This window comes from Lethenteron reissneri, chromosome 13 (assembly GCF_015708825.2).
Source record: "Lethenteron reissneri isolate LAM-NWPU_2019-01 chromosome 13, ASM1570882v1, whole genome shotgun sequence".
NCBI lineage: Eukaryota > Metazoa > Chordata > Hyperoartia > Petromyzontiformes > Petromyzontidae > Lethenteron > Lethenteron reissneri.
Window position 1 is genome coordinate 11,255,249 of NC_083791.1, and position 27,083 is coordinate 11,282,331.

Sequence of the window (27,083 nt, forward strand, 5' to 3'; positions counted from 1 at the left end):
GGTGAGAGCGAAGGATTATTATTATTACATCAATTAGTGCCCCGGCTGACGGGGGGGGGGTCAATGTCCCTCGTCTTGAGCAAAGGACGAACGCGCCATCTGGCGGTCTTCATCGGGAGGTGCCGGGGGGCCTTAAGCGCGTTACGAAATCCAACCGGACGTTGGCCACCCGTCAACAGTGGCAGCGGAGCGCCGCTTTGGATTTCGCAGCGCGGTTGGGCGCGCAGTGGCGTCAGCGCTGCGGATGTAGCGATATCCTGCTGCTGCTGCTGATGATGCCGGTAGCGGTGGGAGGAGGATATCGAGGAAGAGGTTGGCTGCCGTGACGCGTTAATCCGTGTCTCCCCACTCCGCACCACCATCAACCACCAGCACCACGGCATCTACCACGACCACCAGCGGTCACCAACGTCGTGAGCCCGTCCCATCATGAGGCAAAGCGACAGATCGTGATGGTGCCCTCGGCAGTGAACCCGGCATGGCCGTCACTCTGTCGCGCTGCCCAGACCCGTGCGGGATCTTCTGCGTGCTGCTCACATACGCGTGCGTGGGATATGCCGAGTACGCGTGTCTCGCAGCCGTGATACTGCCTGGCTACTCTGGCAGGTAGGTGACGGGTGACAGGTCGACTGACCCCCCCACCCCACCCCCCCCAGGAGTGTGTCCGTGGTCACTGTGTGGCATTTGGCCCGGAGCTCACCGGTCGGGGGCTGAGCTCCGGAAAATACTTGCTTGTGTTCATCACGTAACTAAATTAACGATGAGATCAATTGAGTTGGAACGCGCCCGGATATTGGCCGTGTATCTCGGGGAAGCTAAGCAGGCGTCGAGGCTGGCTCTCCGTACTTGGATGGGAGGCTGCCTGCCTGGTGTGTCGTGATGTAAACTTGCGCTTGACAGCTGGAGTTGTCGCAACAAGAGGGTTGACAGAGGTGGCGAACCACACGACTGGCTGACACCAAGGCCGTAGCCATGGAGTCAACATTGGGGGGGACCAAATCTTCCAGGGGGTCTGGGGTCCCCCCCCCCCCCCAGAAAAAAAAAATCTAAATTTTAAAACTAATTTCCTGCCTAAAATATAAAAAAATTCACTAACACATGGGATAGACTTTTTATTATTTTTTTACAATAATGTCTAATAGTGTATTGTATTTACATTGCTCTGTTTGTTCTTTTTTTACCTTTTCTTGTTTCATTGTATGTAATGGCAGAGATTAGGGATTAATAAAGTACAACCATAACCACAATAATATAAACACATCTATGCATTGTTAGATGAAGACAAGTCCAGATATTGTGGCCGAGGTTTAGCAAATTGTTGTTTTTATTTACATAGCGTAGCAATGATTATTTTAAAATATTTTTGATAGCAATATATTGGGGGCGGGGGGGGGGCATTTTGAGCATATTTGAATATTGGGGAGGGGATGTGTGTCCCCCCCAATATATATTATAATTACGGCCTTGGCTGACACCCACCCCCAACACGACCTACCCCGTATTCTACACTCTGCTGCGCCAGTCCGCGTGTGCCGTGGGAACTTCGTCATCTTCAATGTGCCATGGGCAATCCACCGCTGGACAGAACCCTCCGAAATCCATCGCCTGTGTCACGGATGTGCGATGCAACAGGCGCAGTAAGCATGCGAACTCTGGGACAACTTTAGTTGCATGTTTACCGTGATCCGTCTTCCTAGTAGACGTGCCAAAGTTGGGGCATCGCCTGCTCTAGCTGTCTCTGCGTGTCTGTGTGTACGCGTTCGTGCGCCTCCGTCTTGGCTTGCCATTCTGCGCCGGTTTTAAACATTCAGGCTATGTCTGTCCACGATCCAGCCTGGGATTAACCAGCCCGGATTGTGTGAGCCACTCACAGATCCCTAAAACGGTCTGGACACAGTTCCATTGGTGGACTCCTCCGGCAGGCGAGGCTGCGTTGGCTGGATCGTGTAGCCCGCATGCCCAGCCACCGCATGCCCAGCCACCGCATGCCCGGCCACCGCATGCCCGGCCACCGCATGCCCGGCCACCGCATGCCCGGCCACCGCATGCCCGGCCACCGCATGCCCGGCCACCGCATGCCCGGCCACCGCATGCCCGGCCACCGCATGCCCGGCCACCGCATGCCCGGCCACCGCATGCCCGGCCACCGCATGCCCATCCACCGCATGCCCGGCCACCGCATGCCCGGCCACCGCATGCCCGGCCACCGCATGCCCGGCCACCGCATGCCCATCCACCGCATGCCCAGCCACCGCATGCCCAGCCACCGCATGCCCAGCCACCGCATGCCCAGCCACCGCTTGCCCGGCCACCGCATGCCCAGCCACCGCTTGCCCAGCCACCGCATGCCCAGCCACCCCATGCCCAGCCACCGCATGCCCAGCCACCGCATGCCCAGCCACCGCATGCCCCAGGCGCCTGCCTTGGCTCCTCCCACCCTCAACCAGTATATATAAAAGGACTGTTTTCTTGGAATTTCTCTCACTTGATGCAGCAATCGTGCTGTGACGGTTCCACCTGAAGACGGAAGCTTGTGTTGCCTCTGAAACGTCGTGATTTTTATTAAATTTTTTATTTCACTTTTATTAATTTTAATTTTTTACGTACGTGACTTTACCGAAAAAACCTAAGACTATGAGCAGCGACAGTTCATGTTTGGTGGGGGCCTCGGGGACTGTTACATTGTTGGAGGGCCCTCTTTGTGGCTTAAATGCCTACACTTGATTGCCCACCACCCATGCACGATGCCATCGCTATTCACCTTGGTTATTTCAGTTCCAGTGTTTACTTGTGAAAAATGAAATGTAAAGCTAAAGCAGAGATAAAATGATCCAAACTCTTTAATTTCCACACAGTGATGCTCTGGCTTTAATTGCCAAATTACCTATAGGGTTAATCGTATATTATTAGACTATATCACATTACCATAGTTTTATTCTTCATATGGCTGATGTTGTTGAAGAGCACCAACTACATTGAAGTGGTTGAGCCAGATGATTGCGTCCCAAGTAGTGGAGTGGTGTGCCGCTGTGGTGATGCCTCCTCATCCAGTATTTGTGAATCCGGCCATTGAGTCTGTTATACGTTCCGTGGTTCTGTTCAGGGTGACCACAGCCGCCGCACACTGCCAGAGAATTGACTTTTCCATTCGTGCAACATCATCAAGCGTCCACATCTGCTGCTGCTGCCATGGTTTGTGTGCGGATGCGGTTTTATGGTCGTGGCCATAAACTTCACAGAAGATCAAAGCCAGTGATCTCCTGCGTCCGGTCTTTCACGAGACGTTCGTGGTATCTTGTGAACTCATTTCGCCTTGCAAAGCATCATCAGGGTTGAAGTTGCATTGTTGTAGGCTGTTGTATACTAACCCTTCTTCCATAATTGAGATTAATAATATTTGATGATTTTTATATATTATCTTTTTACTTGTTTTTTTAATGAGTGAAACACACCAAGCGCAGCAAACTGCAAAACACCAGGTGTTGTTAAGTAATGAACCGGAGGAGGGCTAGGATGGCAGAATTTACAACGTTGCTTCAAGGGAAGATAAGGCCTGATGAACGGGCACATGTCACCCGTGCAGGCGGCAGAGACAGTGGGAGTGTCAGCCAGACATAGTTAAGGCAAAAGCCCAATCATCCTGCATGGTTTTAAAGTAACGTCAAAATTCGAAATTCAACAACAGAGTAGGCTAAATTATCGATCCTCGCGCTCGCTCAAATTGGAGACCAGGCTGCGAGCTACATCAATGAACCATTGCCCATTTGCTAATCCAATACTGAATGTTAATATTACTGAAGTCAAAACGAATTCTATGACCTCAGCACATAGGCAAATAATAGGGCAGTGTCGACTCAAAGGCAATGGAAGAAACAGAGGCGCCTTTGTCTAAATCACAACCACAGAAAGCCAGGAATCATCACTGATTGTGTGTTCAGGAATTCCGAGCTAGTTAGAACACGTGCACAGGGGGGGAGCTGATGTAAACAACCCTGCGCGTCTGGATGTGAGGGGGCCTTGGACCTGGAATCAAGAATAAACACTCCCAGAGCAGAAGGTGGACAGGGGGAGAGGTGATTTAAAAGAGGGTTGTATATCTCTCAAGGCACAAGACCCAGCTGAACAACACGGCTGCGGGGGTCACCAGAAGTTCGCATTCGCCTAGTTAAGACAAAAAGCTCAATTATTCTGTATTGCTATTAAAGTAACGTTAAAGTCGGAATTTAACAACAGAGTAGGCTAAAGTTATTGATATTCACACCCACTCCAATTAAACCAGGTCACAAGTTACGCCTACTGAACCATCACCATCATTAAGTCAATATGAAATGTTATTTCCATACTTCAATACTTTCTATACAATTCGACCCGAAGCATATGACAATCAGAACCTTCCTAAGTCAAAATTGAATCGCACCCAGACAGGAGCGAATAGTCAATATAAGGTTGAAGAGGGAAGGAAATCAAGAGCACGGCGAACTGCAAACGTAAGCAAAAAGCCGGGAACAACACCAGCCCAGCAACAGCGAGTGGGGCTTCGACAGGCCATAAAGTAGAATAATAACTCCCGGGGTCAGGGGACACAAGAAGAAGCAGGCAGACAAAAACCAGAACTGACTCCAAGGTTCAACCGCCCTCACCTACTCAGGGGTGACGGAAATTAATGAGGCCTTGAATTAACGGCAGGCAACAACAACGGCGAGCAGAGATAGGGTGGGGCAAAGACTGCAGGCTATGGAATGCAACTTCGTGTCAGTAAAGCCCTGACAAACAAGTTAAGTTAAAGACATCACAATACATAATATCGCACATAACATCAATGTTAACGCTATTCACCGTAAACTATATTCCGCTTATATAACCATCCAGGCACCAAGGAATACGAATTCCTAGGATCAAGAAACTTACCCCTTAACCTAAGATATCGGAAATAAATTAATAGTAATAAGTATATGCATGAAAGACAAAAGTTAAACTTATGGAAAAGCCAGGATAACGGGATGAATCACCACCAGGTCAAATATAAATACATAATAAAAAAAAAACAATGTTAAACCCAGGGTCGGAGAGAAAGGGAGATCCCGGCCGTCTTTGTATCCCCGCAGCGCGGGATAGGAGTGTGTATACGCTCGGGGAAACCTACACTTGAGTCAAGCACCACGATGGGAAACGACAGACCTTAGGTTACATACAGAATCATAACTGTGAAATAGTAAGGGACAAATGTTAACTTAAAACTTTTAACCATTTCTTTGTGCGCCGGGTCGGAGAGAGTGTTGCCCCCCTCCAGGTTGTGCAACACGAACAAAGACGCCTATGAGACGATTTGTAACGTCTGTGTTTTGGGTTCATGAAGAAGGCCAGACAGGAGATAAATTGCACCCAGACAGAGAGACGACTTCGAGACAATTTGTAACATCTGGTTGTTTGCTCGTGGGTTTTATGGAGGGAGTTGACAACGGAATATACCGTCAGTGATGCACACAAGGACATACGGACACACACATGGACACACCTGCCTACGGACAGATCCTGACACAGCAAAAATCGGAAGCCCCGCCTTGTGGGCGGGATCCAGGGGGATTTTTCAGCATAAAGGAACGGATCCTGAACATTGGAAACCAGTGCGACGGGAGGGTCCACTCAGAAGCTCGACCGGGAGGGTCGACTCAGCAGGAGTGCGACGGGAGGGTCCACTCAGAAGCTCGACCGGGAGGGTCGACTCAGCAGGAGTGCGACGGGAGGGTCCACTCAGAAGCTCGACCGGGAGGGTCGACTCAGGAACGAGTGCGACCAGAGCGGGTCCACTCAGGAGTGCGACCAGAGAGTCGACTCAGGAGCGAGGGCGACCAGCGGGTCGACCCAGGAGCGAGCTCGACCGGGAGGGTCGACTCAGGAGCGAGCTGCGACCAGCGGGTCGGCTCGACTCATCTTCAGCTCGTCAATCTCTGCTGCCGCCGGAGATCTCCGCTGCCGCCGGTGGTGAGCGTCGCGACTTGGCGACGATCCAGCGCTGCACGCTACGAGCGAGTTGTGGGCGCCACCTACCGACCGGGTTCCGAACTGCGACAGCGTATCAACAGCCATCCGACAGGGGAGCGATGGATACGTATGACGCGCACCGCCCCCTCACCACACGACCACCAGGCGTCTGTTTGACATAAAGAATCGACTCCGAACACTGACTATTCAAGACAACTCTTACCACTCAAACACACTCGAACCCATAAGTCATCCGTGGCTGGGAAGGCATCACAACGAGACCGAGTGGTGGCCATCCGTCGTATAAGAGTATTCTTAATTTTTATCTTTAATATTTAGTGGGCTGTACTCTTAATCGCATAAATTCCCAACAGATCCATCAATACGAACTGATTCTTGGCACCTCCTTCCGCCGAGCCACGCTCACGTGGGGAGTGGTGGCCCACCGGATCCTTATCAGGTGATCTGGTCCCCAATTAGTAAACTTGGTATAAGATAACGATCTTCGGAAAAGGAGCACCGTCGCAGGCCCTTACTCCGAGCCGTTCTGCTGTCAGATAACCTGCCGATGTATCTGTTGAGATTGGTGCCTTTAAGAATAGTAACTGTTTTGATTGTGTTTTTTTTTTTCGCCGTATAATCTTTCAAGTATCCTTCAGTCATAATCGCCGCACGTACTCGCATCCTCTACAGAATATTCAACTGTCCCGTGACCCAAGGTGTTAACAACGTGATAAGGGTTGCGTATGATCAATAAGGAGTGCGGTACTGCGTGAACAATATTGAGTATAATCATTCATTAACGTTAAGGTTTTCTTAGCATAGTATTTGCATGTTTTAACGACTCTCTCTCTCACTAACAACCATCGCGTTATGCGGGATCCATGTGCAGTTGTCAAAGTGAAATCAGACAATCGTTGATGATACTGTATTGATGCCGTATTGACGTTCCGGGATTGAGAGTTCGCATACTATATCATAGTTAAGGTTGAATTAGTAATAAATTGATCAATACAGAAGTGGTTGTGTGATTCTTTCCTGAAATCTATGCATAAGATCTGCTTCTGCGTTGAGATTTGAACTTGGTGACCTTAATAAACACACTAATACATACTCAGTAAATGTTAAAGCGATAACGGGGTGAACCGGGGTCTGGTTATCATAACGACTTGTATTATCATAATTACACCCACTCGCATAATTAATCCGATTACCTCTCGAATTGGCATAATTAAAATGTGCGTAATTATATAAATTAACATATTTCCGGATAATTACACATTTGGCCAAATTTCATTTAATTATTATTATTTCACTGAATATTCATAACCCACATATACAACATAATAATTTCACCCACGCACGCATACAACATAACAAATTTTCATACCCAACATATACAACATAATGGGGGCTCGTCTTCCGGGATCTCTCGCAGACAGTTATGCATGAATTCAGGAACGAATCACTGATGTGTTAATCAAAGTGTTGTGAACTAACGTTGCCTTGTGATTGTAAACGGGGGTATACAAACAAAACGCGCTCTGAAGGGAGGTACCAGAGTAGCAGAGTATAAAAAAGACAGCTGGGCTGAGATTATTTGCTCGAGTTAAACTGACGCATCCTGTGATACAATTGTTTATATGTGCTCTGAAAGGGAATTCTAGAGTAACTCACGACGCACATGAGATGTTAGAATTAAGATACACTCTTAAGTCTATTAACCACACTACATAATAGAGATGGCACAGGATCCACAACATTCTGAGTTTGACACACCAACGCATAACACTGATACAGAGTGGACCTCTGAGGAGGAGATGGAATCTATGGAAAAACAATATCGGGAATTTGTATTAAAACGTACTGGACGGACTGCTAGCCAGCAGACGGAGCAGAGAGATATATGGGAGGGGAGCCATACAGAAGATGTTAAGGCCCATAGAAGGAAACTACTTAAGGATGTGATGAAATGTGGCAAAGCCAAACGTGACGTAAAAATTGCAGAAATAGCGAGGGTAGACTCGTATCTCCTCGCACAGACAGACAGAGAAAGATTATGGAATGAGGAAAAATTTGAAAGGGAGAGACAAGAGAAACTGTCCTTAATGGTGCAGGTAGAGCGTCTGCACGCCCTCGTGAGAGAGAAAGAATCCGCACTAAATGCACCAGTGAAACACCCAGACGTTGATACACAGGACACATACGGGAGTAACAATTTACCACACTCCGAGCCACGGGGACGTAGCCCAGGGCCAGATCCCACAATGAGTGTGGCTACTATGCAAAGCAATTTTGATAAAGTAACACCCTCGCAAATCGAGGAGAGAGAAGAGGAAATAATAATACAAACGGGAAAACATGAGGCCGACCACCCCAACGTTAGAGAGAGACAAATAATTAACCCTAAGTCATCAGGATACACTGTAATGATAGAGCGGGAAAGGGCGGAGCTGGTGCAAGACGGGAAACATGACATAAACAGAACACCAGGCAGACGCACGCTACGCAAGTATGACCGACATGATGCAGATGACAGAGACAGCTCACCAGAGAAACGCACCTCGCACAAACACGACCAACACGACACACGTAACAAGAGCTCACCAGAGAGACGCACATCACACAAGCAGGAGCCATGGGATAAGCAGAAATCACCGAGCCAAATTGACCCACGTAACAGGTGCAAAAGGCACTACAAAAGTGATGTTAAGCAGAGCCATCGTGATGGTGACGGCTCATCTGACACTGACTTCTCTGACAATGACCAAAACGACACGGATAACAGGAGCTCACCAGAGAGACGCACATCACACAAGCATGAGCCATGGGATAAGCAGAAATCACCGAGCCAAGTTGACCCACGTAACAGGTGCAAAAGGCACTACAAAAGTTATGTTAAGCAGAGCCACCGTGATGGTGACGGCTCATCTAACACTGACTCCTCTGACAATGACCAACACGACATGGGTACCAGAGAGAGCTCACCAGAGGGACGCATGACATGTAAAAATCACCCACGCAAAACCACCCGCACAAAAAATCCCAGAGACAGGAATCCCGATAACCATGAAGCACGAGACAAACATAAATTCAACACCTCACCTAGCAGGCACCACACACGTAGTAGGCAGCATGAAGGTCGAGGACAAAAACACTCACCACATAGACACCGCTCAAGGAGATCACGCACACCAACCCACAAGCACGAATCACAAGACCCACATAAGGAAAACAAGAGACACAAGCAACGGGACAGATACGAATCCTCGGACAGAGGGAGATCACGACACAGACACGGGACACATGACAACAGTGATAGTGGAGACAAGGGTAGCTCAAGGGAGCACTCCTCAGGAACCGACACCACTGATGACGAACAACACACTTTTAACAGTAAGACACTAAAACTAATGGACAAAGCACTCGTGAGAATTCCCTATTTCGATCCACATAACAAAAACAGGGATATCCACACTCACATAACTACAGTAGAACAGGAGGCTAAGATCCGGGGTCTGGGTAAATCAGCAGAAAAGGCATGTTTATTATCAAGGAGCCTACATGAACCCGCCAGACCATGGGTAGCCTCCCTGCCAAATAGGGTGAAGAGTGACTTTAAACAATTGAGCCGAGCAGTAGTTAAGAGATTTGGGGAATACTCCACACTATCCGAGGGATTGAACGCGGCAAAGTTGATGACCCAGCGTGTAGACGAAGACCCACGAGATTATCTCCTGCGCCTTAAGAAAGCATATTACGCAGGGGACGTGGACAATGCCCAGGGAGATAAGACAGTCTTAAAAGTGATGTTCTTCCAATCATTGAGACCTGAAATAGTGAGAATAGTAGGAATGATGTTGGACCCCGAGACTGCCTCCCTACGCCAGATTGAAAGCAAGGCCCACACGGCCTGGGTGAACGGACGGAAAACCACTGGCATAGCCAAAACCCACATCGTCACCAGAGATAAAGAATGCCTCGATCTGGAGGGAAGCGAATATCCAAGGAATAATATTAGCGCCACACGGGGTGAACATGAATTCCCCCAGGAGAGGGCGCCTAACCCAATAGAATCAACACCCGTCCACAACACGCTGAATAACGTTCCACGTGAGAGGAGGAACGAGGCCAGAGGAACATGGCACCCACAGCCGCCACCACCATGGAATGCAGAAGAGGGCGGAGGCTGGAATTATGGAGGAGGAGGAGAGAGTGACGGGCCATACCTACACCGCGGAGGCCGACACCCACCAAACCAGTCACCATATCGTCCCCTACTGCCGCCTCCACCAGCAATAGAGCATAGACCACCGTTAGCTAACAGGAATCGATATGCTCACCACATTAGGATGGAAAAAGAGCTCCTAGGGAGTATGAAGACTTCCATGCAAGTAGCGAAGGGAAGAATACCAACTATACCCACACAGGAGGAGGACACACCCAGAGCAAAGGTAGCCCAAGTGAACGTAGAGAAGACAAGAAGCCTCGAAGCAATCACCGAAGTGGTACCAGAGGGAAAAGGGTACCATCTGGGGGAATTGATTCCCGTAGGACCAGTCGGACGAGTCCACGTGGAAGTAATACTGCAAGACACCCTGACCAGCCAGGGCCTTTGTGATACTGGAGCAGAAATATCCATGATATCCAGAGAATTATTTGACGAACTCCAGACTGCCCTCCAGAGGAAGAATGAAACACTACAAATGATGCCAAGTAAACTTACCTACTCAGGATGTGAAGGGACCCACATGCGACCTTTGGGCAAAGTTATGACGAAGTTGACGTTCAACAAAATCAACATGAACCATCCCCTATATGTCGTACAATACCCAGGTAAAGAACTGATTTTTGGGATCGAACTACTGAATCGCCTGAAACCCATTGTGAACCTTGAATCCCGACAAATTTGGGCACAGTCAATGCCGGAGAAACAAAGGGACTCAGAAGATGAAGACGTTATGAGAGACTCCACGGGAATCCAAGTGATAACACAAGAGCTCGACGACCTATCAACGACAATCAGGAACGAAGACAAGCTCCCCGCAGGAATTCGAATCACTCAGCTAATGACTAACAGACTGAGAGAAGTCCGAAAGGAAGCCGACTTAGAGTCAGTATCACCGAAAGACCGTCCCCTCATGGAGTATATACCGCCCCCTGGAGGCCAAACCGACGAACTGCAAACTGATGAAGGAGAACCCAAGGGCAAGAGCGTATTACCCTCGGATGAAGCCAAGGCAACTCAACCGATAGTAACGCAAAAGGAACTTTCAATTGAGCCGCCCGAAACCACGAAGGCCCTAGATCCAAACCAAGAGGGAAGAGTCCTTACAATAGAAGAACAAATAGAACAACAAATTGAAGCAGCAGACGCCCTCGAGAGGGAGGAGAAGTCAAAGCTCGCGACACCAGCGAAACTCACAGACGTTGAGCCACAAAATAAATATGGAAGTAACATCAAATCACTCTCTTGGGTACGTGGACAGAGTCCAGGGATTGATCGCACAAAAGTTAAAGTAAAATCGCCAGGACATGGTACACTAAGGGCAGAGGCAAAAACTGAAGGGAAATGGCAACACGAGCGACACGGCCCTGGGCGCGCACACAGAAAATGCACACCACTTAAACACAAGAGAGACAGCACAGACCAAAGTGACAGATTGCCTGATGATAACTTGTTTGATGATGACGCTGTCAGCAATCAACTTTCGGAATACCTGTTCACCAGTAAAACCCTTAAGTTGATGGACAAGGCTCTAGTCAGAATTCCCGATTTTGACCCCCACAATAAGACTATGGATATCCACACACATATCGCGACAGTGGAAGAGGAGGCAATGATTAGAGGGCTGAGGAGACGGGATGAAAAAGCGAGTTTGTTGAAACGGACCTTACATAAAGAATCTATTCCATGGGTAAAGTCACTACCACACAAGGTTAGAAATGATTTTAAACAATTGAGCCTGGCAGTGATTCGGAAGTTTGGAGAATATTCGACACTCACTGAGGGGTTTTATGCTGTAAAATCGATGACCCAGGGCATGGACCAAGATCCACGTGACTACCTCGTCCAATTTAAAAGAGCGTATTACGCAGGCGATGTGAATCAATACCACGAAGGGGATAAAATGTTCAAAATAATGTTTTTTGAATCCTTGAGCCCAGAGATTACAGAAAGGGTGAGAATGGTTTTGAATCCAGAAACCGCATCCTTACGCCGCATAGAGAGCAAGGCGTACATGGCATGGTTATACAGAGCTAAGAATCATAATTCGGATCCAGAACACAGGGAGAGGGATGAGGAACCCAGCCTCTCAGAGAGGAATAAAAATCACCGAGCAGTCCCACCATGCAGAGAGCAGCAGAAACGCACGCACACATGGCAAAATAACCCAGAGAGAGGTTGGCACGAGAATGAGAGCGGCACAAAGCCGAACATTCAGGAGAATCGCAGGAGGGGGAGGTTCAGAATAGAACCATACCAACACCCCATGCCCCGACATGCGCAAGGTCAAGATTACCCACAGGGATGGCGAAGTAACAATCCAGGAAAAATTTGGCACCCAAATGGGAAAAACACTGGGCCAAGGGTGCAGGAGAATCGTAGGAGGGGGAGGTTCAGAACAGAACCATATCAACACCCCATCCCACGACACACGCAAGGTTCAAATTACGCACAGAGATGGGAAGATAACCACCTAGCGGGAAGGTGTTACACATACCGCGGAGGTATGGATGCGAACATTCACGAGAATCGCAGGATGGGAGGTCAAACACAATCGATACAATTCCGACCAATTCCTCCACCGGCTATACCAGGAGGGAATAGAGGAATAACACAGAATACGGTCCAAATACGTGATGAACCATCCACAGTGATTGAGAGCGGGCAGCCCATACGCGCCACACCCGCCGAGGTGTTAAACCCGGCGCTCAATGTGAAATACAGGCAGGCTGCAAGTGACAGGGCGGGCAAAAACGTGGACAGTGCTCCCGTAAATGACGCGCGGATCGAATACAAGGACAGGGTTGCATTGAAGCGTGATCGGACAGTACAAAAACAGACAGCAGGGACACGCCCTGAGGAGCGCAGGCATGAGCCTTTGAATGGAAAATATCCAAGGGAAACCAAAAATTATGTGGATCGGAGTGCTAAAATGGAGACGAATGTCCATGACGTATCGGGAATGGTGTTGAAATCCAACACACTAGTAAAAACAAAGAGGGCAACATTACGAGGGACAGAATTAAATCGACACACGGACTCGGCAAATGTGCATGTAATCGCAGAGAGAGCGAATGCCTCGAACCAAGGGTCAAAGTGGGTCGGGTGCGCGAATTCTGGTTATGTGCAGCACAATTTTTCACCACACACTCCCACGACACAGAGAGTGAGAGAAGAAACTACAAAAACGAACCCCGAAAACCGTGATCGAATTATCGAAGTGATAAGTGGTGAACGAGGCAACATGAGGAAAGTAACGCATAAATGCGTTCGAAACCGCTACCTAGCGTTTCCCAGGATTTAACAAAAACAAAAATGAATATTCGTCGGAGTCATGATGTGTCAGAACCGATGTAACGCAATATCGATGTTTAACGCTTGTTTAATTTTCTTTGCTCAATTCAAAATAACCATGTTAAGTTGTGACACGTACGCGCGCGTTGTAAGGAATAGCAGCAAAACTTGAGGACAATCGATGGTTCATGATGGAAGAAGGGTATACATTTTTTTTAAAAATAACCCGTGGCCATTTGACCACTGGTCATTTTTAAAAGGGCGGAATGTTGTATACTAACCCTTCTTCCATAATTGAGATTAATAATATTTGATGATTTTTATATATTATCTTTTTACTTGTTTTTTTAATGAGTGAAACACACCAAGCGCAGCAAACTGCAAAACACCAGGTGTTGTTAAGTAATGAACCGGAGGAGGGCTAGGATGGCAGAATTTACAACGTTGCTTCAAGGGAAGATAAGGCCTGATGAACGGGCACATGTCACCCGTGCAGGCGGCAGAGACAGTGGGAGTGTCAGCCAGACATAGTTAAGGCAAAAGCCCAATCATCCTGCATGGTTTTAAAGTAACGTCAAAATTCGAAATTCAACAACAGAGTAGGCTAAATTATCGATCCTCGCGCTCGCTCAAATTGGAGACCAGGCTGCGAGCTACATCAATGAACCATTGCCCATTTGCTAATCCAATACTGAATGTTAATATTACTGAAGTCAAAACGAATTCTATGACCTCAGCACATAGGCAAATAATAGGGCAGTGTCGACTCAAAGGCAATGGAAGAAACAGAGGCGCCTTTGTCTAAATCACAACCACAGAAAGCCAGGAATCATCACTGATTGTGTGTTCAGGAATTCCGAGCTAGTTAGAACACGTGCACAGGGGGGGAGCTGATGTAAACAACCCTGCGCGTCTGGATGTGAGGGGGCCTTGGACCTGGAATCAAGAATAAACACTCCCAGAGCAGAAGGTGGACAGGGGGAGAGGTGATTTAAAAGAGGGTTGTATATCTCTCAAGGCACAAGACCCAGCTGAACAACACGGCTGCGGGGGTCACCAGAAGTTCGCATTCGCCTAGTTAAGACAAAAAGCTCAATTATTCTGTATTGCTATTAAAGTAACGTTAAAGTCGGAATTTAACAACAGAGTAGGCTAAAGTTATTGATATTCACACCCACTCCAATTAAACCAGGTCACAAGTTACGCCTACTGAACCATCACCATCATTAAGTCAATATGAAATGTTATTTCCATACTTCAATACTTTCTATACAATTCGACCCGAAGCATATGACAATCAGAACCTTCCTAAGTCAAAATTGAATCGCACCCAGACAGGAGCGAATAGTCAATATAAGGTTGAAGAGGGAAGGAAATCAAGAGCACGGCGAACTGCAAACGTAAGCAAAAAGCCGGGAACAACACCAGCCCAGCAACAGCGAGTGGGGCTTCGACAGGCCATAAAGTAGAATAATAACTCCCGGGGTCAGGGGACACAAGAAGAAGCAGGCAGACAAAAACCAGAACTGACTCCAAGGTTCAACCGCCCTCACCTACTCAGGGGTGACGGAAATTAATGAGGCCTTGAATTAACGGCAGGCAACAACAACGGCGAGCAGAGATAGGGTGGGGCAAAGACTGCAGGCTATGGAATGCAACTTCGTGTCAGTAAAGCCCTGACAAACAAGTTAAGTTAAAGACATCACAATACATAATATCGCACATAACATCAATGTTAACGCTATTCACCGTAAACTATATTCCGCTTATATAACCATCCAGGCACCAAGGAATACGAATTCCTAGGATCAAGAAACTTACCCCTTAACCTAAGATATCGGAAATAAATTAATAGTAATAAGTATATGCATGAAAGACAAAGTAAAACTTATGGAAAAGCCAGGATAACGGGATGAATCACCACCAGGTCGAATATAAATACATAATAAAAAAAAAACAATGTTAAACCCAGGGTCGGAGAGAAAGGGAGATCCCGGCCGTCTTTGTATCCCCGCAGCGCGGGATAGGAGTGTGTATACGCTCGGGGAAACCTACACTTGAGTCAAGCACCACGATGGGAAACGACAGACCTTAGGTTACATACAGAATCATAACTGTGAAATAGTAAGGGACAAATGTTAACTTAAAACTTTTAACCATTTCTTTGTGCGCCGGGTCGGAGAGAGTGTTGCCCCCCTCCAGGTTGTGCAACACGAACAAAGACGCCTATGAGACGATTTGTAACGTCTGTGTTTTGGGTTCATGAAGAAGGCCAGACAAGAGATAAATTGCACCCAGACAGAGAGACGACTTCGAGACAATTTGTAACATCTGGTTGTTTGCTCGTGGGTTTTATGGAGGGAGTTGACAACGGAATATACCGTCAGTGATGCACACAAGGACATACGGACACACACATGGACACACCTGCCTACGGACAGATCCTGACACAGCAAAAATCGGAAGCCCCGCCTTGTGGGCGGGATCCAGGGGGATTTTTCAGCATAAAGGAACGGATCCTGAACATTGGAAACCAGTGCGACGGGAGGGTCCACTCAGAAGCTCGACCGGGAGGGTCGACTCAGCAGGAGTGCGACGGGAGGGTCCACTCAGAAGCTCGACCGGGAGGGTCGACTCAGCAGGAGTGCGACGGGAGGGTCCACTCAGAAGCTCGACCGGGAGGGTCGACTCAGGAACGAGTGCGACCAGAGCGGGTCCACTCAGGAGTGCGACCAGAGAGTCGACTCAGGAGCGAGGGCGACCAGCGGGTCGACCCAGGAGCGAGCTCGACCGGGAGGGTCGACTCAGGAGCGAGCTGCGACCAGCGGGTCGGCTCGACTCATCTTCAGCTCGTCAATCTCTGCTGCCGCCGGAGATCTCCGCTGCCGCCGGTGGTGAGCGTCGCGACTTGGCGACGATCCAGCGCTGCACGCTACGAGCGAGTTGTGGGCGCCACCTACCGACCGGGTTCCGAACTGCGACAGCGTATCAACAGCCATCCGACAGGGGAGCGATGGATACGTATGACGCGCACCGCCCCCTCACCACACGACCACCAGGCGTCTGTTTGACATAAAGAATCGACTCCGAACACTGACTATTCAAGACAACTCTTACCACTCAAACACACTCGAACCCATAAGTCATCCGTGGCTGGGAAGGCATCACAACGAGACCGAGTGGTGGCCATCCGTCGTATAAGAGTATTCTTAATTTTTATCTTTAATATTTAGTGGGCTGTACTCTTAATCGCATAAATTCCCAACAGATCCATCAATACGAACTGATTCTTGGCACCTCCTTCCGCCGAGCCACGCTCACGTGGGGAGTGGTGGCCCACCGGATCCTTATCAGGTGATCTGGTCCCCAATTAGTAAACTTGGTATAAGATAACGATCTTCGGAAAAGGAGCACCGTCGCAGGCCCTTACTCCGAGCCGTTCTGCTGTCAGATAACCTGCCGATGTATCTGTTGAGATTGGTGCCTTTAAGAATAGTAACTGTTTTGATTGTGTTTTTTTTTTTCGCCGTATAATCTTTCAAGTATCCTTCAGTCATAATCGCCGCACGTACTCGCATCCTCTACAGAATATTCAACTGTCCCGTGACCCAAGGTGTTAACAACGTGATAAGGGTTGCGTATGATCAATAAGGAGTGCGGTACTGCGTGAACAATATTGAGTATAATCATTCATTAACGTTAAGGTTTTCTTAGCATAGTATTTGCATGTTTTAACGACTCTCTCTCTCACTAACAACCATCGCGTTATGCGGGATCCATGTGCAGTTGTCAAAGTGAAATCAGACAATCGTTGATGATACTGTATTGATGCCGTATTGACGTTCCGGGATTGAGAGTTCGCATACTATATCATAGTTAAGGTTGAATTAGTAATAAATTGATCAATACAGAAGTGGTTGTGTGATTCTTTCCTGAAATCTATGCATAAGATCTGCTTCTGCGTTGAGATTTGAACTTGGTGACCTTAATAAACACACTAATACATACTCAGTAAATGTTAAAGCGATAACGGGGTGAACCGGGGTCTGGTTATCATAACGACTTGTATTATCATAATTACACCCACTCGCATAATTAATCCGATTACCTCTCGAATTGGCATAATTAAAATGTGCGTAATTATATAAATTAACATATTTCCGGATAATTACACATTTGGCCAAATTTCATTTAATTATTATTATTTTCACTGAATATTCATAACCCACATATACAACATAATAATTTCACCCACGCACGCATACAACATAACAAATTTTCATTACCCAACATATACAACAAGGCTGCAGTATTCAATATTTGGGTGGGGGAGGCTCCGGACTACATCGCCTAAAGCCCCTGCGTTTATCCTGAACGTAAATCCACAGCAATTGTACATTCACGCACACACACAGCAGATGCTCACACGCATGCGCACACACACATATGCACTTCTCACGACAGCAACAAAAACTCGACATTTACAAAATGTGGCCGGGCGGCTCAGAGGTCAGAAGGCCGAGCCGGTACAGCTGAGAACCGGGGTCTGAATCCAGGCAGCCGTCTTTGATTACACCGGCTGCACTTGGGGATCTCGGACGTAGTTTTGGGATATTCCCTTCTGCGGGCTCTTCTCGAAACACAAAGGGGTTGCCCTACTTCGCGAGAGTTTTTAATGGGTTCTTGACATCCGCGATACCCGCATGGAATCCCTTGCGTGAGAATTGATTATATTCGATTCGTATACGTTGCATGTAATTAGTTCACGTGAACCCTGATGACGACGGTGGGTGACAAAGCAAATTTTGTGAAGAGGTCAATTTGTTAAGAGACCTATTCGGTCCTTCTTGCCCTGAAAAACATTTGGCATTGAAATCTTGAACAGCATCGGTCTCGTGCGTGTACAGTGGGTGATCAAATATTCATGAAGGTGTGGCGTGTTTGAGTATTCACTCTCCAATACTCGTCCATAGCCCTTGCCTCCAATCTTCTCTCAATCTCCATGTCCCGGTCGTGATGAATGAGGTCCAGGTAGGTTGCCGCAATATAATTTTGCACAATTCGGCACGAGATGCCTGCTACTTTTTCCACAGTCGACCCAAACCCGGACACATTTCTCAGCGAGCACTGGATCTGCCAGACCTTGCAGGATCACTGTAATGCAGTTCAACACAATTCCTGCCACCTGAACACAGATACCTCTTTCTGCACGATGCAGGTAAAATCTGGACAGGTGGCAACCCTAAAATATAATGTGATATTATATCTCACGATATAATGATTATCGCAATGTAATTTTCCCGTAACTTTGCAATTGTATTTCACACGTATATAGACGTGTGTGTTGTCCTTTGATGCACTTCAAGTAGGAATAAGGATTGCTTAAAGAGTTAATCAACTACAGTTCACTCAACATAAGCCTGCCGTAAGTATTATAATCATTGTAAATTTACAATATGTAATGTTTATAATGCTAACGCTGTCAAAAAATTTGGACATTTCGTCACACGCCATCAATTGGTGCGTATAAATTCTTAACAAAGCCCTGATTTAATGTTAATAGGAAGGTCTACACAAGTTTCATAACTATTGTCAATGTTACTTATTGTTTTTCCAGAAATATTTGACCAGGAGAGGAAATATAAAAAAAAACACACAAGTGAGCAACGATTATCGTGGTATGATTTTAACAAAAAGTAATGTCCCGTAAACGAGAACGTGCAAGCCTGCCCTGCAGGAGCAGACTGGCATGGAGACATCTGTGTGGGCTGTGTGTGTAAACCACAGCCGGTGAACAGGTTTGAGGTTACTCAGCTCCGTTAGCGCCACGGTAACAACTTCTATTCCTCTTCGATACGCTGGTTTAATTTCAACCTCGCTTCGTAGAGTTACAGAATGAGAGACGCTCTCTCCCCAGCGCCGCTCATTAATAATGACTGATGCGGAGACACGAGATCGGGGCGTGCGGGCGGTAGGGAAGGGATGGTGGTGATGGAATTGTGGGTGATGACGGAGAGGATGACGTGGAGCAGAGGGTGATGGTGCGTGCCGGTGATCCAGCGGGTTGGTGGGTCACGTAGAAGGCCGCTCGTGAAATTGGCCAGGAGGTGGCAGTGCAGTAAGTGGGTTTTGTGAACACGCTCTGAGACTTGGTGAGACTTTTATCCAGCGGTGGAGAGACACTGGATGATGATGAAATTAATTATCGTGTTCAGAAATTAGGTTGATCTTAGCAATTTAGAGTTTGTGATGCGACTTTAAAAAAGATTAACCTTGGTGCCTCTAAAGCTAAATAATCTACCCCTCTAAGCCTTTCCTTATCTTAAACATTACCCCTAACCGCAGGCCTAGACCTCACTTGAACCCATGGTCCATCCATTATGTTGCAAAGTGATTGCTTCACGTGAACCCGGCAGCCACTGAAGAAGGCTGGCTCGGCATTTACCACAATACCAAAAGTAAAATCTACTCTAGATTTGAAGCTTTCGTGACTGCAAGGATTCGGTAAAGTCACTTAGGTAAAAAATGAAATTAAAATTTGACGGAGACTTGTGTTGCCTCCGAAACGTCGTGATTTTTATTCTTTTATTTTTATTAATTTTAATTTCATTTTTTACCTACGTGACTTTACCGAAAGAACTAAGAGTGTATAATCTACTCCTCACTAGTTGCCTCCTGAGAACGATGAGCAGTGCTACGCCGTCTTCAGAAACGCCGCATCTCAACATCCTCATCCTGGGTTCTCTGCACGGCGTCACTTGTCAGCGTCCAAGGGGCCGTTCATAAATGACGTCACGCACCTGGGGGGGGGGGGGTCAGACATTTGTGACGATGTGTGACGAGGGGGGGAGGTTTGAGAAATGTGACGTCACATCAAAATGCGCAACTTTAAATGATTGTTATAAAAACATTCCTACAACATCAGAGTGCAGCGCCACATTAAATACGCACTACAATGACAATAGTTTAAAGCGATTTGAAGCATGTTTTATTTTCAAAATAGAAATATGGTTTTTTTGGGGGGGGGCAGAGCTTTGTGACGTCATTTTGAGGGGGGGTCTGACTTTTCATGACGCCGTGTGACGAGGGGGGTGGGGGTAAAAAAAAATCGTCCAGAATCGCGTGACGTCATTTATGGACGGCCCCCAAGATTCGTGGCCGTATGATTCTCCCGATATGATTGTTGTCCGCTAAAGTTGAATTTCTGCGCTTGTGAGATGTATGGTCGTCTGCCGATATCCTAAACACGAAATGATCATCTCCTCCCTGGTTACGCGAACATCTCCGGTGCAATGGCCAACACCCACGTGTCACCTCATCCAAAATGAGATCACCTTCTCTTAGGGATGGACCGAGGCAGAACGCCGTTCACATTCCCGCGTCGCCGCTCCTTGCGAGCCACACAGCGGCGCCGTCTCCAAGCTGCTCGGTCTTTTAAACTTCACACGCGCGCGGACACACACAGAGATCGTTGCGGGCACGGAGCCAGCGTTTGAACCAGAAATACAAATCCGCTGAGAACGGCCGGCCAGGGGCAGCAATCGCCGCACTTCGCACCGCAACAACGGGGCGCGTTGTGAGCGAGCCGCAATGTTGCGCGCGTGTGCGATGGCAAGAGAGCGCAGGGCACGCCTCGTGAACAAGTGACATAACGCACGTGCACACCGACACGTTTGTGCGCCCGCCCGCCCGCGTGCAAAATAGCGCGCGCTTTGTCTCCAAACATGCCGCGTCTGCGGCCCCGTCCCGTAACGCGCAAAGGCACAAAGCCCTCGTCTGTCGGCCGACATCCTGGCCGTGCCCCCCCCCCCCGCGCGTCCCTCCTTGAACTTATTCCCAGGAAGCGCGTCTCGATGCCGCCGCTGGCAGTGGGCCCTGTCTCGCGTTGCGTAATGCGGGGGGCGAGTCGCCCGGCCGCTCCCTCGGCCCCTGTCGCGAGGTCGGGGCTCCGCTCGTCACGCGAGTTGTCCGCACGGACGCCGGCCTCGGGAGCGCACCGCCACCACGCAGAGATGCCGGGACGGGGGCTGGAGGGGGGGGTGGACCCCGCGCCACCAAATGTCCCTTGCCCCCCCCTCCACACCCAGGTTCACTCTCCCCTTGCGGTAAATCTTATCTTCTTGTGTAGATGTAAATAGCAGGGTCTTACTGCAAGGCGCTTTACAACAGTTATAAATAAAGTTTTTTTTTTATCGGGTTAGATCGCGTAAATATCAATGTGTCGTTAAAGCCGCCACCACCCGACACAACCAATTTGTAAGTAAACAAAGACGATGAGTGGTGTTATGAATGGTGGTGGTGTAGTTATGGTGGCAGGAGATCAGGTGGGAGTGGTTGCGGAGGGCTTGGGGTAGTGATAGAGGTCGGGGTTGGGGTCGTGATTGAGGTCGGGGTTGGGGTAGTGATAGAGGTTGGAGTAGTGATAGAAGTCGGGGTTGGGGTCGTGATTGAACATGGCTCCACAAGGCGTACAGGTCCGAGTACGAAAGTGCGAGTGGAATGCTCTCACCACGACCCCACAGGGTTCATGAACGATGCAGTGTACGAATTGCTGAAGCCGGTTACCGGCGGTTGAACTGTGAACCTTCTGTGCGGGCTGCGATGCTTAATGTTGACCCCCTGCTGTGTCTCTCACCCCTTCCCGTCGCCCTCCCTCCCCGTGCATCAGTGGCTGGTGGCGTTACCTCCACGCGTCCCTCTACACGCTCGATATCCTCTTCCTCCTCGCTGCCCACACGCGCGCCATGCTCGCCGACCCAGGTGAGGCAGTGGCGTGGAACGTCGGGTGTGTAGGCGGTGCAACTGCACCGGGGGTGGGGGGGGGGTGAGCACTTTCGGTTGTGTGGGGGGCCTGCGGTGCCAGGGTTGGGCAATGCAGGCAGCTCATTCCCATACAGATGGAACAGCTGGAGACGACACGCGCTCGGCCGCCTTCTTCCGGAAGGCCAGGGTACATTTCAAAGTTCAAAGTTAATTTATTAGGTATAGCCCTGTGAGCCATTCGGCTCTTGAATCGGGTGCAACCGCAACAAACAAAAAACAAAAACATGAACAAGAAAATATCTTAAAGTGACTATGTGCAAACAGAAAATCCAAGAAAAGACAGCAAAATATTGCAGAAAAAATCACCATACACCAACCCTGTGCAAATATCCCAGTGGGATGCAAGTCAAACAACAACAACCACAAGACAACTTAGATTAAGGCCAGAAACCTCGGGGCTCACTGGGAATGGAGTTGCACAGTACTCGCGTGCGATCCACCACCCCTCGCTGCCTCCAAAGGGCCGCGTGATAGATGTGCGCCACCACTGTCCTGGCGTCACGTTCGATGTGGGACCTCGTGCCAATCAACGCGCGGTAACCGACACGAACACATCGGAGAGCTGCACTCCCCGCAGCCCGTGTCTCTTCATTTAAATCTTTAACTCAAACACTCTTGCGCAACCCCGGTAGGGTACATGCTACGTGAACCGGCAGTGCGCAAGTATTTAATTATTCATCCGTTTATTTGTGTGTTCGACTGGATGTGACTTCCACCGCGCAAATGAAACAACGATTAAGTTACGGGTTTAAAATCTTTAGTTACGCGCCAAGTCACGCGTCTGCTACGTTCGCCTCAATCGACACCCTGGACACCCTTGCTAATGAGACAGACGCTCCATCTCGAGGGTGGGGACATTTGAACGGGTTCATTAAAACTGTCCGGCGCAAACCGCGAGAGCGTTGGCGGCTTGTAAATATAACCGCGGAAGCTTCAGACTCCGCGGGGGACAGCACGGAGGGGGGTGGTCGGGACACAGCCCGCGTGTGTGTATCACGACAAGACAATGGCTGCTTGTGCTTCTGAGCTGCATCTCCCTTTTAATGGACCGGTTGGGGGGGGGGTAGCTCGTTTGCAATAAAAGGTCCCATTATAGCCTCAATGGCAGACTGTCGTTGAGGATTAATAGCGTGGCAGGCTTGCAGCGTCATAATCTGCCAGAGTCTATTTCCAGCTCATTATGTTGCCCCCCCCCGGCGGTGAGCTCACGGTAATCAGCTTCTGCCGAAAGATTTGCGGCCGCACGCCGCAAAGATACCATGAAAATTAATCATCCGCAGCCCCTTCGTCACTCCACTGTTGGATGAAGTTCTGCCCGTGCAGTGGCGGCCGAGGTTGTTCGAGCGCAGCTCACCAAGCTGGCCAGCGCGGGGCTGCCGAAGGCGCTGATGTTAGCCGTGGCCGTGAATCGAACTCGGCTCACTGTGTGCATGGACAAGTGTCCTGAACACCCTGCCACCGCTTCACCCGACTCAAATAAAACGACTATATTGAGTACTAAACAATAAAAATACAAGGGTAAATTCTAGATTTGAAGCTTTCGTGACTGCAAGGATTCATACTCTTAGGTTTTTTCGGTAAAGTCACGTAGGTGAAAAAATAAAAAATAATAAAAAGTATAATAACAAGGGTAAATACCTTTATTATGAATAAATATGAACTCTAAACATTAAAAGAAAATGTTTAGTCCATGAATCTATGCAGCTGAAATTCCAGCAGTATGTGGCCTGTTAAAACAATGCCACTAGGCTTCTTGATGTCATTGGATAACATCAGTGACCATTGGTTTCTGAACTTGTCCTGGACCTCCCATAGGTCAGCTCAGCCTTATTTGGGTACCTGGCGCAGTGTGTAAATGCCACCACTGGGGAGATGAAGGTGGCCGGGCGTGATTTTGAACATGGCCCCCTCGTGTGCCGTGCTGACCTTAGCTGCTCACTAACAGCACTTGCCCTTTTCAGTCGAAATGTTTGAGTGTACGAAGATCTCCGTCTCTGTGTGTGTAGAGGTTTGTGCTGGTTCTAACGTGTGTCTTATGTAGAACCAGCCGATCTGATTCAGTCATTGATTGCTCTTCCAATTTATCGGTTCGGTTGCTCGACCAATCGGACAACACCCAAATAGTTGGTCACCTGTGCCGCTGGACGGGAGGTAATGGGGGCGGGGCTTGGTGACTGAATTGGCATCATTCATCAGCCGTGCGTCACGCTAAAAATCGCTTTGTTGGGGGTTTCCTGCCTTATTTTTTCTAGATTTTTTTTACAGTTTTTTTTATATTCGCATTTACGTCACATGGCGCGATTCCAACAATAAACACGTCGTCCGGCGTTACGGGTCGTGCGCGTCCTTGTTTACAGGGCTCAATGTTGGTATTTTACAGGGTTGGCTGAACTTTTAGTAGGTTTCCCACCTACCTCGAGGAAGGATTATGCAGGCGCCAGCCGCAGTTTTTACAGGGGGCACCGAGTAACCAACCCCCCAAAAAATGGGAGTCACGAAGAATAACCTCTCGTTGATCAATCGACTTAATCGTCGCGCGACGCTCGCCTCGCGTGCCCCGCTCCGGTTTGCTGCAGGTGTGGTCCCTCTGCCCGCGACAGCCATCGACTTCTCGGACATCCGTTCGAGCGCCACGCGTAACGGCGCGGAGCAGGTGCGTGCCCTCCCCCTCCGCCAAGCCGTCGCTCACCCACCATCAGCCTCACCAGCCCGCCCGCCCGCCCGCCACTCTCGCGCTCCCCCACGGACTAGACGGGTGGCCTCGTCCGTCTTACCCGCTGGACACTAGACGCATCGGTCAATAATGCGGTGGCCTTAGAAGGAGATAGATATACGTAATAGGCGATGTTTCAGGCGCTCGCCCAACTTCATTGCACTTAATGGCCTGTCTTCATAGCACGTAATACATTGATTGCACATGCAGCATTTATGTGTTATGTCATTGCTAGACTCATCAGCTTTTATACATTCTATTCCTTTTAAGCCCGCAGTGTTACTGACACTACGGTCTTTGCCGCCAAGTTTATCCCACGTGCAATATCGGAATCAGGCCACGAGACGGAGAATCCATTCGGATCTCACGTATATCAGCGCATCGCCCCGTACGGTACAGAGTGACCGCACGCAAGCAGACATCCTGGAGCTAGCCATGAGATCCCTCCAAGTGACCTTTGGTTCAGAGGTTAGGCTCCAGAGGTCACACGGTAGGGGTGAATCACTTTTATATCCCACCCTGTTACAGAAAGCAATGTTTGTGACATGAAAAACCCAATTTTTAAATTTTAATAATTCAGCCAATTGACGTGCAGCAACAAAATGAATTTGATGCGATGTTGTTGTCGAAGGCCTGGTGCGGTGTGGAGTAAACATCGACACGAGGAAGACAAGGCGACCGAGCGTACGTGGTGCTGGCCACCCACCCCTTCGTGTGCTGTACCGGCCTTCACAGGTGCTCCCTAACGGCACTTGCCCCAACAGTCTGTTAAGGTTATACGTGGGATCTTTGTCTTGTGTGTGTGTGTTGCGGCGAGCAGGCCAGCGAGTCGTGGACCGTGTGCAATCGGTGCGAGGCGTACCGGCCTCCCCGGGCCCACCACTGCCGCATGTGCCAACGCTGCATTCGACGCATGGACCATCACTGCCCCTGGTACCGCCGCGTTGGGAGGGGATTCGCGGTGGGGGGGGGGGGGGCAAGACAGGGATGGGGGAGTAGAGCAAATAGGTTGTTGACTCTTGTTACTCTCGACTTCCTGGATCTCTTCCTGATGTTGTTTGACGTAGTTTCAAACGAAACGCCGTTATCAAATTGTCAAATTTGGCTTTGTTAACACTTAGCTCGCTCAGACACGTGATGAGTAATTTTTTCGACCACGTAGGGTGGTGGAGGGTTTTAACGACAAAGGTTTGGTCCGATCGATCGTTACATCGCGGCCTAACCGAAAAACAACCTTTTACGAATCATAACATTGGCTGCTATACTTGCACAGTCACACAGGCAGGCAGACATACTTCCCCCTTTCCTGCCCAGCCCCTTTACGGAGATCGCTGAGTTCACGCTCTTGGGACAACAGCAGCAGCAGTCCTCCTCTGTTAGCGGTCACCATTATCATCATCATATCCCATCTGCTGTCATTCCTGTCCACTCTCGTGCCTCCTCCATCCCTACCTCCTTCCCCCCTCCCCCGCCCCACCTCCCCCTTGTCCTCTACCTCCCTTCCACTGGAGCAGGGGGTCAACAACCAAAATAACAAGAAGGGTCCTTTTTTTTTCGAATTCGATACAACTCAATATTTCAAGAGGCGCAATGCACGCGAGTACGTACATACACACATTACGTCACAGAGCAGTCCAACCCCTGCGCTAGCGGCTGCATCGCTTTTGCCAGATTCCTGTTTGGTGGCGTTATTCGGACGCGACCACAGCGCCTTGGGTGTGCAGATTTGTGCCAGGAAGGCGGCACGTCTTTAGGCGAAGAATTACAATTGACTCGACGCGACATACCCACATCCACCCGCAGAATGTCGAAACCGGTCCACAGTTGTGCTTGCGTTGAACCGATGCTGCTGAAAAATCATGCCCTCCCAGAAGGCCGTGTGGCTGCTGGGATGTGCGTAAAAAATAAACAATTACGTTCCTTTAATGCGGACGGACAGATATGTGAAGCAGGTGAGTCGTTGGCTTGTTTATTTTGTTCCTCTCTATTATCGGCCTTTCCAACTTCAAGTTCTCTCTTGAAGATGGACTTGAGCTTGACACT

The 27,083-nt window shown here is 48.9% G+C and overlaps 1 protein-coding gene across 2 annotated transcripts in view; it reads left to right on the forward strand.

Moving 5' to 3' along the window:
- Nucleotides 1-253: 253 nt before the first annotated feature.
- The window catches only part of LOC133342116 (palmitoyltransferase ZDHHC3-like), a 66,437-nt gene continuing 39,607 nt past the window's right edge, over nucleotides 254-27,083 (forward strand). For both annotated transcript variants that reach the window (XM_061551062.1, XM_061551061.1), the window contains exons 1-4: nucleotides 254-606; nucleotides 22,173-22,264; nucleotides 24,904-24,980; nucleotides 25,861-25,973. In XM_061551062.1, the coding sequence (XP_061407046.1) occupies nucleotides 479-606; nucleotides 22,173-22,264; nucleotides 24,904-24,980; nucleotides 25,861-25,973 (410 nt within the window). In that variant the 5' untranslated portion in view covers nucleotides 254-478. The remainder of the gene's footprint in view (nucleotides 607-22,172; nucleotides 22,265-24,903; nucleotides 24,981-25,860; nucleotides 25,974-27,083) is intronic.